This window comes from Macaca thibetana, chromosome 3 (assembly GCF_024542745.1).
Source record: "Macaca thibetana thibetana isolate TM-01 chromosome 3, ASM2454274v1, whole genome shotgun sequence".
Taxonomy (NCBI): Eukaryota; Metazoa; Chordata; class Mammalia; order Primates; family Cercopithecidae; genus Macaca; species Macaca thibetana.
The window spans coordinates 108,185,623-108,200,834 of record NC_065580.1 but is presented as its reverse complement, the minus strand read 5'-3'; the positions used below and the strand labels follow the sequence as shown (position 1 = coordinate 108,200,834).

At 36.9% G+C, this 15,212-nt stretch overlaps 1 protein-coding gene across 3 annotated transcripts in view; it reads right to left on the bottom strand.

Annotated features, from left to right (window-relative positions):
* The window catches only part of NME8 (NME/NM23 family member 8), a 53,216-nt gene that overhangs the window by 16,257 nt on the left and 21,747 nt on the right, over nucleotides 1–15,212 (bottom strand). For all 3 annotated transcript variants that reach the window (XM_050783314.1, XM_050783315.1, XM_050783313.1), the window contains 2 exons: nucleotides 8,141–8,316; nucleotides 202–346 (listed from right to left, as the gene is read on the bottom strand). In XM_050783314.1, coding sequence (XP_050639271.1) covers nucleotides 202–346; nucleotides 8,141–8,316 — 321 coding nt within the window. The remainder of the gene's footprint in view (nucleotides 1–201; nucleotides 347–8,140; nucleotides 8,317–15,212) is intronic.

Below are 15,212 nucleotides of genomic sequence, written 5' to 3'. Positions count from 1 at the left end.
CCTACTATTCCAGTAACATTCCTGGAAGACTAGAGAAGGTGAGCAGAGGATTGGGATGGGAGCAGGACTGGTAGAGAAGTAAACTCAGAACGTGTTTACAGACTTGAGGAGTTTGGCAGCTTAAATAGAAACCAGACTTAGGAGAAAGTTTACATGATTCAAAAATAAATCAGACTGAGTTTTCTAAATCTTGAATTCTACCTGGTCATGTTTTCTATAAGTTTATTAAAATAGTCTTCATTTTCATATTCCTTGCACAGTGCTTGTGCTTCTTTTTCCGATAATACTAGTTGCCTTTGCTCCAGTATTTTGAAGTCTTCATCTCTAATAGTACGCAAAACATCATCTAAATAAAAACAGTCACATAATAAGTTTTAAACTGGTAGATTACTGGTTATGTACACAATACATAATATACTATCATGAGGGCATACAATGCACTTTATTCTCATACAAAATTTTGAAAATTTGCAGAAATAGCTTCTTAGGTTTTAATTTAAGGTGAACAGTGTCTCTTAACATCTCATTATGATGCATTTCCAATTTTTCATTGCATAGGAATCATGCATAAATACACATACACATATACAACACACACACACACACACATAGGTATCTCATTAAATCTTTTTCTTGGGTGTATGCATGTGAATATGAGTGTTTGTGTGTGTGTGTGTGTGTGTGTAGATAGTAACCTAAATAATCAACTAACACAATTATGGAAGTCATTATAAATACTTTTTATGTTCAATTACCATGATTTGATTTGTCCCATTTGGGGAGAAACAAGTTGATTGAATACCTGAAAGTATATCTCAACCTTCTTCTCTCTTGCCTGCTTCCCACTACAGCAGCCTAGAAAATCCAATACTCATACCTCCATCCTTCCTTACAGATAGTGTGGCAGTGTGATCCAGCTATGGTCAATGATATTTATAGGAAATACACTGGGGAGTCTTCTGAGAGAGGCACTCAGGGAGAACCTCTGTCCTACACCACCTTCTGCTTCCTGCTTTTGAATGTTTGAGGGACATGATGTTTGGAGCTGTGCGGGTCATCTTGTGACAAAGAAGGATAAGTCAAAAGCACAAATATTGACTCAGATCTCAAACAGCCTTAAGCTCCTTATTGAGGCCAAAAAACAGGAAATAAAGTGAATAAACTAGAACTAAGCAAACAATTGTAAAGAAAGAATAAAACAAAGTGCCATGCATGTTAATACAGTTTAAGCAACAATTTGCTTCAGAACAGCCTCACAGAAAAAAAAGAAAACACAGGATATATAGCTCTTGAAATTTGAAAAGGTGAAATCATATTAATTCTTAGAAGATACTGAAGTTTTTTTTAATTACTAATTTTGTAAAAAGATTTCTGAAAGGAAGATACCTGATGACCACAGTTTAAAAAGTGACAACCAATCCCCAAGCAATTGCCATATAATATTAATAGCTTCTTGAAATGACTCATGATAAAAGCTGAGGAAAAATATTCAGGGAAGGTAAATCTGCATAAAGCTAAAGAAAGTAGATTTAATGGGAGAGTAGGTCGATTGTCGACCCTTGAGAATCCTGGTGATTGCCTTCCCTAATTTGCACTCTCTCAGTTAAGTGATCACAGACAAGTTATAAACCAGGTGTAGAGAGGGTCCTCACCATCCAACGGATAAATGGAAAAAATATTGGTGAGTATGCTTTATTTGCAAGACAGCATTGAGTTTCTTTGAACTCACCACTAGAGGATTGTTTCACTCTAAATTCCATGATGAATATAATAATAAATATTTTATTTTGCTTGCACTATGCCCACGAGAATTTTCAAACATCCTTTCAAGCATTCCAGTAACACTTCCTAATGCAGTATTTGGTGACAGGTATGAACACATACAGAATTCCTGGTTCTAGATAAAGGCTTCTAGCAATTGCATAGAAGTTTCATGGAATAACCTGATGCATAAAAAATCATACTTCAAAGCCTTAAACACCTTGTTGACTTCTTTCTTTCTTTCTTTCTTTCTTTCTTTCTTTCTTTCTTTCTTTCTTTTCTTTCTTTCTTTCTTTCTCTTTCTTTCTCTCTCTTTCTGTCTTCTTTCTTTCTTTTTCTTTCTTCCTTCTTTCCTTTCTTTTTCTTTCTTTTTCCTCCCTCCCTCCTTTCCCTCCCTCCCTCCCTCCTTCTCTCCTCCCTCCCTCCCTCCTTCTCTCCTCCCTCCCTCCCTCCTTTCCTTCCTTCCTTCCTTCCTTCCTTCCTTCCTTCCTTCCTTCCTTCCTTCCTTTATTTCTTTTCTTTTTCTTGACAGGATCTCACTCTGTCGCCCAGGCTAGAGTGCAGTAGCACTATCTCAGCTCACTGCAACCTCCACCTCCCAGGTTCAAGTGATTCTCCTGCCTCAGCCTCCCCAGCAGCTGGGACCACAGGCATGGGCCACCACGCCTGGCTATGTTTTCTATTTTTAGTAGAGATGAGGTTTCACCATCTTGCCCAGGCTGGTCTTGATCTCCTGGGCTCAAGCAATCCGGCTGCCTGGCCTCCCAAGGTGGTGGTACTACAGGAGTGAACCACAGCACCTGGCCCACACCTTGATACCTTACTTCTCATCAATCACAGGTAAATTTCTAAGTAAGGTGCTTAATAGTTAAATAAATGTGTAAACATCAGTTCATTCTTAGATATCTATATAATTTTGAAAAACAATTGAGCAAAAATAAAGGGAAAATATTTTGCAAGTATCTAAATAAATCAAGCCACAACTACCAAGAACAAAAACTGAATTATCCACAAAGGAACAAAAACCAAGCTTACAGCAGACTCTTTCTCTGCAATACAACTTTGTGCTCACAAATTTGATAATTCAGATAAATTGACCCATTCCTTGAAATACGCTAAATATTAAATACCAAAACTCACACAATGAGAGCTAGGTAATATGATTATCCCTATATCTATTAGATAAATTGAAATAATCCTTAATAACATTCTGAAAAATACAGCACCGGGACCAGATTATATCACTAGTGAATTCTACAAAACGTTTAAGGAATAAATGACACCAATTATCTGGAAACAATTTATTTATTTTTTCCAGAAAATAGAAGCAGAGGGAACACTTTCTAACTCATTCCATGAGGCCAGCCTTACCATAATATTCAAAAAGATATTACAAGAAAGAAAAACTACAGATCAATAGCTCTCATGAACATAGGCGCAAAAATCCTTAACAAAATATTAACCATTCAAATTTAACAATGTATAAAAAAGTTACAAACCATGACCAAGCTGGATTTATTCCAAGTACGCCAGGGTGGTTCAACATTTGAAAATCAATTAACATAATCTCCACTAACAGGTTAAAGAAGAAAAGTCATATGATTATATTAGTAGATACAGAAAAATCGTATGACAAATTTAATACCAATTCATGATAAAAAATTCTTACCAGAGGAGGAATAAAGGGAAACTTTCTCAACTTACTAGAGAACATCTTCAAAAATCCTACAGTTAACACTGTCCTTAATGGAGAGAAACTAGAAGCTTTGCCTCTAAGATCGGGAAAAAAAAGCAAAGCTGCTGCCTCTCACTACTCCTCTTCAAATTCATACTGGAAATCTTAGCTAAAGAAATAACACAAGAAAAGGAAATAAAAGGTATACTGATTCAGAATGAGGAAACAAAACTATTGTTGTTCTTCACAGAGGGCATGACAGTCTCTGCAGAAAATCCCAAAGAATCATCATCATCATTGCCAACAACAACAACAACACAAAACTTCAGGCACTGATAAGAGAATATTATAGCAAGAGTTCAGGTTATAATTAATGCATAAAAGTCAATTTATTTCTATATACCAGAAACGAACAATTGGAATTTGAAATTTAAAACGAAACAATCTATACTAGCACTAAAAAAGAAAATACGTGGGTAAAAATCTATCAAAATACGCAAAGAATCTAAATGAAGAAAACTACAAAACTCTGGTGAAAAAAATCAAAGATCTAAATAAATGGAGAGATATTCCATATTCATAGATAATAAGACTTAATATTAAGATGTCAGTTTTTTCCAACTTGATCTGTAGATTAAACACAATCCCAACCAAAAACTGAGCAAGTTATTTTGTGGATGTGGAAATTGACAAACTGATTCTCCAGTTTATATGAAAAGGCCAAAGATGTGACACAGTATTGAAGGAGAAGAACAAAGTTAGAGAACTGATACTACCTGACCTAGCCACATCCATTAATGGAACAGAGTAGAGAGTCCAGAAAAAGACCCACACAAATATAGTCAATTGATTCGTGACAAAGTTGCAAAGGCAATACAATGGAGGAAGGACAGTCTTGTCAACAAATGGTGCTGAAGTAGTTAGAAATACCCTCTCAAAACAATAAATCTAGACACAGACCTTATACTATTCATAAAAATAACTCAAAATGGATGATAGACCTAAATGTAAAACACAAAACTATAAACTTTCTAGAGAATAACACAGAAGAAAATCTAGGTGACCTTGTGGTTAGCAATGAGTTTTTAGATACAACACTAAAACCACAATCCAGAAAGAAATAACTAATAAGCTGGATTATATTAAAAATAAAAACTTTTCTGTGAAAGACACTTTTAAGAAACCACAGAACAAAAAACTTGGAGAAAATATTTGCAAACCACATATATGATAAAAGACTTGTATTCAAAATAAACAAAAACACTTTCTACTCAACAATGAGAAAAACAAACAACTCAATGAAGAAATGGGCAAAAATTTTAAAGAGACAACACATCATCAAAGAAGATACTGAGATGATTAGTAAGCACATGAAAAGAAGCTGTGCATAATATGTCATTAGGGAATTGTAAACAAGGACGTCAGTAAGGTAATATTATTTACCCATTAATGTAACTAAACTCCCAAAAACTGACAATACCAAATCCTGGCACGGTTGTAGAGCAACAGGAACTCTGATTCATTTCTAATAAAAATGGAAAGTGATACAGCTGCTTTGGAAGACATTTTGGCAGTTTCTTACAAACTACGCATAATTTTACAGCATGATCCTATACTCATGCTCCTAGATATTTACCCAATTAAATTGAAAACATACATCCACACAAAAACCTACATATGAACACCTACAGCAATTTTCTTCATAATGGCTGAAAACTGGAAGCAACCAAGATGCCCTTTGATAGCTAACTACATCAATAAACTTAGTTGCATACATACAATGGAATATTATTCAGTGATAAAAAGAAATGAACAATCAAGCCACCAAAAGACATGGAGGAACACAAAATGCACATTGCTAAGTGAAAGAAGTCAATCTGAAAAGGCTATCCACTGGCCAGGTGCGGTGGCTCACACCTATAATCCCAGCCCTTTGGGAGGCGAGGCAGGTGGATCACTTGAGGTCAGGAGTTCTAGACTACCCTGGCCAACAGGGAGAAACCCCTCTCTACTAAAAATACAAAAATTAGCCAGCGTGGTGGCACACCTGTAATCCCAGCTACTTGGGAGACTGAGGCAGGAGAATCTCTTGAACCTGGGAGGCGGAGGTTTCAGTGATCCAAGGTTGCACCACTGCACTCTAGCCTGGGTGACAGAACGAGACTCCATCTCAAAAAATAAAAAATAAATAAAAACATATATATATATATATAATGAAAAGGCTATATGTGGTATGATTTCAACTCTAAGACATTCCGTAACATATCAAATAGTAAAAGGATCAGTGGTTGCCAGGGGTTAGGAGAGAGAAAGGGATTGGTATGTAAAACACAGGGGATTTTTTAGGGTGATGATTCTATTCTGTATAATACTGTAATGGGAATACCTAACATTATGCATTTGTCACAATCCATAGGATGCACAAAATAAAGAGTGAAACTTAATGTAAACTATGGACTTTAGTTAACAACATTGTAACAATATTGGTTCATTAACTGTAAAAGTGTATCACAGTAATACAAGATGTTGATAGGAGAAGCTGGGAGGGAGCAGGTATACAGGAACTCTGTAGTATTTTTCTTAATTTTTCTCAAAGTCTACAACAATTTAATTTTTTGGCTTGATTTTTCTGTAAATCTAAAACTCTTCTATAAAGTCTGTTTATTTAAAAATAACATATATTTGAAAATATTATCTTTTTTAAATATTAAAAGACATTCAAAATGGCAAAAAGACAAAAATAAAACAAAATCTTCCAAAAAAGAGAATCCCATGTCTAAATCGTTTTACTCACAAATTCCAGTAAACATTTAAGATATAACTCCAATTTTATACTGTCTCATCCATAAAATAGGAGTGATTGCTTCTCATCTCACTTTATGAACCTGCATTACTCTGACACCAAAACCAGATAAAAACATTACAAGAAAATAAATCAACACGTATCCCTTCTGAATATAGACACAAAGATTCTCAAAAGAATATTAGCAAATCAAACCCAGCAGTGTGTAAAAAGGACAATACGTGACAGCCAAGTCAGATTTTTCTGGAGAATGCAAGGCTGTTTCAACATCAAAAATCAAAATAATCCAGCATATTATCAAAATGATGGAAAAAACACAATCACATCAATAGATACAAAAAAAAATAGAGAAAAACACAACATCCATTCCTCATAAAAATTCTCACCTAACTAGGAAGAGGTGGTAATTTTCTTAATCTGATGAAGGACATACACAGCTAACACACTTAATGGTAAAAGACCAAATGCTTTTGCTGTAAGATCAGGTACAAGGCAAGGATGTCTCCTCTCATCACTCCAATTCAGCATCATGCAGGACATGTTAGCTAGCTCAACGAGGAAAGAAAAAGAAATAAAAGGCATACAGATGGAAATGAAGAAGAACAAGAACAAGTATCTCACTTTGCAAACCCTATTACTGTGTATATCAGCGATTTTCAGCCAGAGAGATTTTGCTCTACAAGGGGCATCCTCCAGAGACGTTTTTGGTTGTCACAATTTGAGAGGTGGGGCAGTGGGGAAGGGGGATATGATACTGACTTTTAGTGAGTAGAGGCCAAGGATGCTGCCTCACATTTTACAATGCACATAACACAGTCAATTCTCCCCCCTGGACAAAGAATGATCTGGCCCAAAATGGAAGCAGGTCTGAGGTTGAGAAATCCTGGTCTACACAGAAACGCCAAGGAAACAATGTCAAAGCTCCTAGAAAGCTCCTGGGTAATTGGACAAGTCAGAGAATAAAAGGCCAATATAAATATTAATGGTAATTATGTTTCCATATATTAGGCATAAAAAAAGAATGAATAGTGTTAATTTATGACTCGTGTTCTTGTTCTGCCATATTCACTCTGCTATAAGAATGTGGGGTGAGATGAAAAGAACTAACTCTTTATGTGCCAGGTGCTTTATTTGTGTTTTATCATTTCAATGTTCTGAATTTTACAAGTGAAAAAATAAACTTGGTAAAATATCTTGTTCAAGTCACACTATCAGTTATGGTAAATCCAAGCTTTGAATTGAGGCATTTCAGACATAAAAGCTTTCAATCTTTACTATGTAATAATTCCTGCAATGTTAAAATCTACTCTAACAAATTCACAGGTTAGAAAATACCTTGTAAACTCTTCAGCTACAAATATGTTTTATTCACTATTATTAAGATATTAGTAAGTTAATACATTGATTTCTTTTTTTTTTTTTTTTTTTTTTTTTTTTTTTTTTTGAGACGGAGTCTTGCTCTATCACCCAGGCTGGAATGCCGTGGCGGGATCTCAGCTCACTGCAAGCTCCTCCTCCCGGGTTTACGCCATTCTCCTGCCTCAGCCTCCCGAGTAGCTGGGACTACAGGCGCCCGCCACCTCGCCTGGCTAGTTTTTTTTTTTTTTTTTTTTTTTTTTGTTTTTTTTTTTTTTTTTTTTTTTTTTTATTTTTTAGTAGAGACGGGGTTTCACCGTGTTAGCCGGATGGTCGATCTCCTGACCTCGTGATCCGCCCGTCTCAGCCTCCCAAAGTGCTGGGATTACAGGCTTGAGTCACCGCGCCCGGCCAATACATTAATTTCTTAAGGTGCTTTTTCTTCAATGTTAAATTTTAAAACAATGTCTTTAAATGTAATTATACTAGGGTTTATTCAAATCTCATCTATAAAATACTTAAACAATTTATGCTTGATTCCCTACCTTTCCTTTCATGAAAGAGATTTGGTCGAAGTAATGCCAATGTCTTTTCTAATTTCATGCTTTTCGTTTTTATAAAATCAGGGAAGAAAGTTTCCATGAACTTAGAAACATTAGTTGCATTCTCTTCAATGTCACAAAACTGAGCTACATGCTGTCTTTCCAGATATTCTTGTAAACTGTCAAAATCCAAAATACAATTTAAGATTATTGTAAACTGAAGTTTATAACCATGCCAACAAATTAAAACTGATAATATGTTCATAAACTACTAGAAGTTTAATAAAACAAAATTAAATTCCATATAAAGATAAATTGCATCTCCCTATTATATCCAAAAATATACTTAATTCAACTTTTTATTGAGCCCACTATAAAAATTACTTACATGATATCATCTATGTTTGACTTTATGAGAGAATAAACAAAGATCAAAATAAAATTTTGTGTCTTTAAGGAAAAATTTTTCTTTTCCCTATGTAGAACTTTCCAGATAGTTTTTAATTTTCTTTTTAATCTTGTCTTTGAACTAAAGGTTATCTAAAAGTGCATTTAATATTTTCAAATGAAAATTGTCAGTTACTTTTTAATTGTTTATTTCCAATTTTATTGGATTATAATCAGAAAAATATGTGTGGTAAAATTTTGATTAAAAATGTGTTGAGGTATTCTTTGTATAAAAGAAAAAATTATAACGTGTAAGGTTGTATATATGTTTATGTTTCATATATTATAGATAATTTATCTATCTATATATACATATATATACACACACACACACACATATATATGGGGTTTTTTTTTGTTTTTTTTTTTTGTTTTTTTTGAGACGGAATCTCACTCTGTCACCAGACTGTAGTGCAGTGGTGCAATCTCGGCTCACTGCTACCTCTGCCTCCCAAGTTCAAGCGATTCCCCTGCCTCAGCCTCCTGAGTAGCTAGAACTACAGGCACGCGCCACCAGCCCAGCTAATATTTTTTTTTGTATTTTCGTAGAGATGGAGTTTCACCATGTTGCCCAGGATGGTCTCGATCTCCTGACCTTGTGATCAGCCCGTATCGGCCTCCCAAAGTGCTGGGATTACAGGAGTGAGCCACCGTGCCCGGCCAATTTATTATATATTATTTATGGATTATATATTTTTAATTCCTCTACATCCTTACTTATTCTCGTCTGCTAGCAGGTATTTTTTCCAGTTCTCCTTATTTTTCCAGTATTTCCCTCCTTATGTACTTAGCTGTTATGTTGGTGGGGGCACAATTTTTTCTTTTTTTGGTTGCTATATTGTCATAAATGTTGCCTTCTACATCATGTCTTTCTTTATCAAATTTAGCAATTTTAATGATCGATGTTAATACTTTATTTTTCCTGGCTATTTTTTGGCCATCCCTTTATTTTCATCTTTTTTTTCTAAACAGAATATAGATGAGTAAAGTTGTTTAAATTTTTTATTTTGAAAAACATTAAATTAATAGAAAAGTTGCAAGACTAGGACAAAGAACTCCCATTTATACCCTTCATCTAGGTTCACCAACTGTTAACACTGTCCCGTATTTGTTCTCTCCATCTCCTGCTTTCATCTCCCAATGTGTGTTGAGGGTTTGGGGGGCTGTGCAGATCCATTTGAGAGTAAGCTGCAGATATTTTAACAATTCACCTCTAAATACTTCAGGAAATATTATATTGCTACAAAACTATTACCTCATAAACAGTCTATATTCAATTTTCACTAATTTTCTAATATAATCTTATCTATAGTAATTTTTTATATTAATCCATGATTATATATTGCAAGCAGTTGTCCCGTCTCCTTAGTTTGCTTTTATCTCCAACAGTGACTCCACCTCTTTTGTCTTTCATGATACTGATATGTTGAAGAGTCCAGGCCAGTTGTTTGTATACTTCCCTTCATTTTAGATGGTTTCTAATTATTGGATGGCCCAGTAGTTTCCTTTTACATTCCGGTTATAAATCTTTGGTAGGAAAACTACCTTTGTGAGCCTGTGTCCTTCTTGGTCCATTACTTGCTCCATCATATAGGAGGTGTATGATGTCAGTTTTTCCCATTATTGGTGATATTAATTAGTTGATATCCCCCATTGCCTCTACTGAAAAGCTACAATTATCCCCTTATAATTAATAAGTCATCTCTGAGGACATTATGTGAAATTGTGTATGTATTTTTCACACAATATTTTAAAACTCAATGATGATTCTTGTGCCCATCATTAATATGGTGGTTTTTAATTTAGTTTATTTTTTTAACCTTTACCTAGTAATCTCTATATGTGATGGGAAAACTAACCTTTTCATAGTTAGCCTAATAGCCATATTCTTGACTTTATTTTTTTCATCTTACTTTATCTAGATTATTTATTTTAAATTGAGATTTCTTCTTTTTTCCCCTATTTTGCTGGTCTGAGCAAGCTGCTATTCATTTCATGTTTTTCCCTTGTGAATGTGGAAGTTCTACTATACTTATCCACTGCACTAATGTTTACTGTCTTTTTCCGGCCCCTGTTGTCAGATGCGTATGTCCCAAATATTTCTTGCGTTCTGACACACTACCTCCCAATTTTAATACTCCAGTTATACCCTTTCTGCAAATAAGAACCTCAAAATACAACTGTCAAAATACTACCTTCTTGATCTTTAAACCACATTGCCACATACACCCAGAAACTTCTAGGTTTTGTTGAGATAATTTAGAATCTAGAAGAATTTTCCTCTATTTCTAGAGTCTTTCATCAGCTGTTATATTATAAAACCCAGAATTATGGACTGTATGTGTCTGTGTGTGTGTTCAGAGATTCCAAGTTTCGCTGATAAGAATTGTTTTTCTTTTTTTTTCCTCCCATATTTTTGATTTGGTTAAGTATATCCTCACGTATTTTCCACAGGAGTATATAGGTGATATACTGCTAAGTATGTCCTTGAAGATCTTCATTTGCTCTACCAGGTAAATATCTTAGCTTTGTAAGAATGCAGAGGTTGCAGTCTTTTTCTTCCAGTAGTCCTAAAATGAGCCTTATGGCAGTCAGGTATTCTTCCCTTGTAACTTATTCTCAATTGCTGCCAAGTATGCAGTTGGTGGAAGAGATCCACCTAAAGTGCAAGTGCAATTTTAAACCAGTAATAAAACCAATTAAAAGTCTGGTTGCTTTTTATCAGCACCATGTACCAGCACTCCTAAACATTAATGATAATGCTCCTATGTACTCTTGGAGTTCGCACATATTCATTACTTATCCTTTCGTAAGTAGTGTACTATACACGGTGCTCTACATAGAAGCAATCCCAAAACAACAAAGCTATTGGCAGTATTGCAATTTATGTAATGTACTGTAAAATGGGAATTTCACCTGTCTGTTTCTATTAAACATAGAGTGGAGATCAATTTTCAGAACATCATGGACAAATCTTCAAAAATTAAGACTTTCAAAAAGCAAAATCTGGACTTCATTTCTGTGACAGATTAATATATACAGGCATACATGTATTTTATTGATAAAAACATTAATTAAATAATCTATCACTTTTTTCCTTTGGGACATATATACTCACATATTTATATATTCAAAAGTCCATAAAAGACTATTTTCTTTTCTTTCCTTTTTTTTTTTTTTTTTTTTTTTTGAGACAAAGTCTCACTCAGTCACCCAGGCTGGAGTGCAGTGGCACGATTTTGGCTCACTACAATCTCCGCCTCCTGGGCTCAAGCAATTCTCCTGCCTCAGCCTCCAAAGTAGCTGGGACTATAGGCATGGGTCACCAGGCCTGGCTAATTTTTGTATTTTTAGTAGAGATGGGGTTTTACCATGTTGGCCAGGCTGGTCTCGAGCTCCTGAACTCAAATGCTAGGATTACAGGCATGAGCCACAGCATCTGGCCCATAAAAGACTATTTTCACTGTCTGTAATTTTATTCTAGCATAATTGTTTGCTTCATTCAGTAACTAGTACTTAAAAATAATTTCGTCATACAGAGGAAGAGGATGTTAGGAAGATGATCTGCTCTGGGTTTCAAACATATGAAGTAAACAATTGCTTATTCTGTCTGTCTGGAAACAATGTGCAGTGTTTCTTCCCAGGATGTTCCTATATTTGTGTGTGGGGTGGGGGTGGGGTGGCATCAGCTGAGGGTGGACTATTGTAAGCCGTTGCAATTGGCAGACAAATGCATTTATTCTGGGAAAACATTTCCCCCATTATTTGTTGAATTACAGTTTGTCCGTCTGTTCTCTGTGTGGAGTTTCTCATTAGCACATTGGTCCCCTCAGTATATTATCCAGATTGCAGACTTCTGCTCTCATAATATCTAATTTTTTGTGTGTACTTTCAGCTATTTCTTGCATCTGACTTTCCATGTCATTGAGTCTCAAACAATGATCATACCCACTAATTATCCACTGGACTTACAATTCAAATCACAATTTGTATAATTCAAATTTGAAAGGCTGTTTAAATGTATACCTAGCAACTGAATCTCAAGCCCTATTTTTATTGCTATTTTATTTAAGGATTTTTCTGTCTCTAAGCAGATCTTTTTCACTAGACTTGTGTTGTGATTTTTGTATAGGCCTTCCTTTCTCTGGCTGCCAATCTCCCTTAGACAGGTAGTCATTTTTCCTTGTTGGCTCAGGGGGGCTCAGGTCTGATTTTTGATGTAAGTGTTGGAAACCCTGTAGTTGGAAGGCAAGATGACCTCTAGGCTACAAGCTTGCGCTGTAGAAGACAGTGGGTTGTTACTCTTCTGCAGGGCCAATCTGGAAAGGTACCCAGAGAGCTAGCTAGGACAAGGAATTCGATAATTCTACTCAGTTCCATCCTGGCCCTTTAAGAGTCAGGAAGTCGGGCCGGGCGCGGTAGCTCATGCCTGTAATCCCAGCACTTTGGGAGGTCGAGGTGGGTGGAGCACAAGGTCAGGAGTTCGAGACCAGCCTGGCCAATAAGGTGAAACCCCCGTGTCTACTGAAAATACAAAAAAGTTAGCCGGGCTTGGTGGCGCATGCCTGTAATCCCAGCTAATCGGGAGGCTGAGGCAGGAGAATTGCTTGAACCCGGGAAGCGGAGGTTGCAGTAAGCTGAGATCACGCCACTACACTCCAGCCTGGGTGACACAGCGAGACTCCGTCTCAAAAAAAAAAAAAAAAAAAAAAAAAAAATAGCCTAGGCCGGGCGCGGTGGCTCAAGCCTGTAATCCCAGCACTTTGGGAGGCCGAGACGGGCGGATCACGAGGTCAGGAGATCGAGACCATCCTGGCTAACACGGTGAAACCCATCTCTACTAAAAAAAATACAAAAAACTAGCCGGGCGTGGTTGCAGGTACCTGTAGTCCCAGCTACCCGGGAGGCTGAGGCAGGAGAATGGCATAAACCCGGGAGGCGGAGCTTGCAGTGAGCTGAGATCCGGCCACTACACTCCAGCCTGGGCGACAGAGCGAGACTCCATCTCAAAAAAAAAAAAAAAAAAAAAAAGGCAGGAAGTCTCAGTGAAGTCCACAAGTCTGTTATTCTCAGGTCTGTGGCTGTCTGCAGGTCCTTGTTTTCTGGGGAGCTCAGGAGCTCCTCAAACTCACAGTGGAGAAAACACCACACCACCCTCACCTTCTCCTGCCCCGGGGACCTGAACAGAGCTCCAGAATTCACTGATAGCCAGCTGCTCATCAGTTCAGCTTCCCTTTGACTCGGAGAGGAAAGAAAGCTTTGCAGATGGGAGTAGAGTCAGGGTATAGAATTCAGACTGCCCTGATCCCAGAAACACCTTTAGGGATTATTTTAGGAATTGTATCTACTATGTTTAATTTAAATGAGAATACCATAAAAGAAAAAATTAAGTTCCCTATAGCTATTACAGTTATAGGGACAAATAGAGAGGCTACTGAGAAGAGAATAGATATTTTCTAAGGACAGAGGAATACAATATAGTGGAGGTGGTTGGAAATGTCACCTTCACTCTGTCATAAAGACTTAAAACAGAAAGTGACCTCAGAGGTCATCATCTAATTCTTCCCCATCTTCGTATCTCTAGGATTTGGCATATAGTGGGACTTTAATAAATACTAGATGAATGAATCAACACATAACAGAATAAGTGAATGAATGAGAAGACTCGGCCAGTTACTACGTGTGTGACTCTGAGCAATGTAGCTAATGGAACCACACCTTCCTGATCTGTAGAAAGACTGGAAAGCAAAGATAAATGACACTATTCTTTGATTTCTTAAAACAGGCTGATTAAAGAGACAGACATGTAAATAATGTAATAAAAAGCCATCATGAAGGAAGCTGGAATGTGAACGACAAACGAGGGTACCTCTGCCCTGTTTCCCTGGCTCTTCTCCATCCTTCTGCAGCCACTGGAGCAGGGAGACCATCAGTGGCATGGAGAGAGTCTCCCCACACCATGTGAATTCATAAGCTGTGAAGTGTTTGTCTCCATAGGAATAACCAGCCAACAAAGCCCTGGGGCTCTGCTGCTCTGTACACAGAGGGGTCATGTGCATGGGAGGGGTCACCAATCACTCCCAGTTCAATTGCTCTGCTTTTAACTTCTCTCCTGTCTCACCCTCTCCATCCCCCCCACCCAGAGAGGAGAGTGAGCAGGCTGGGAGACAGGGGAGAGGGGGCAATAAAGAGTGAAAGTGAACAACTGAATAAATTACTCATGAGAGTTTTTTGTCCTTATTCCTTTAGATTCTGGACATACTTGAAAGATGTCACATGGAAGTGACAGTGCCTTTCAGGCCCTCCCTCCAAAACAAGAGCTGTGAAAACAAGAACAAGCACTATAAGGGCCAGGGGAAAGCTTCCCCTCTGTCCTCTCAAGTTTCGCTGAAAAACCAACAGGCATCAACAACAAAAAGTAGCTTAGCTGGAGAAAAAGCAGACAAATTTGATTAACATGTACACAGTGAGAACCACAGAGTGAGTACCCACCCCCCAACGAGGTTCAGAAGCTTAAAGACCAAGCTTGTCCGACCTGCAGCCCGCTGGCTGCATGAGGCCCAGGAAGGCTTTGAATGTGGCCCAACACAAATTGGTAAACATTTTTTTTTTTTTTTTTGAGATGGAG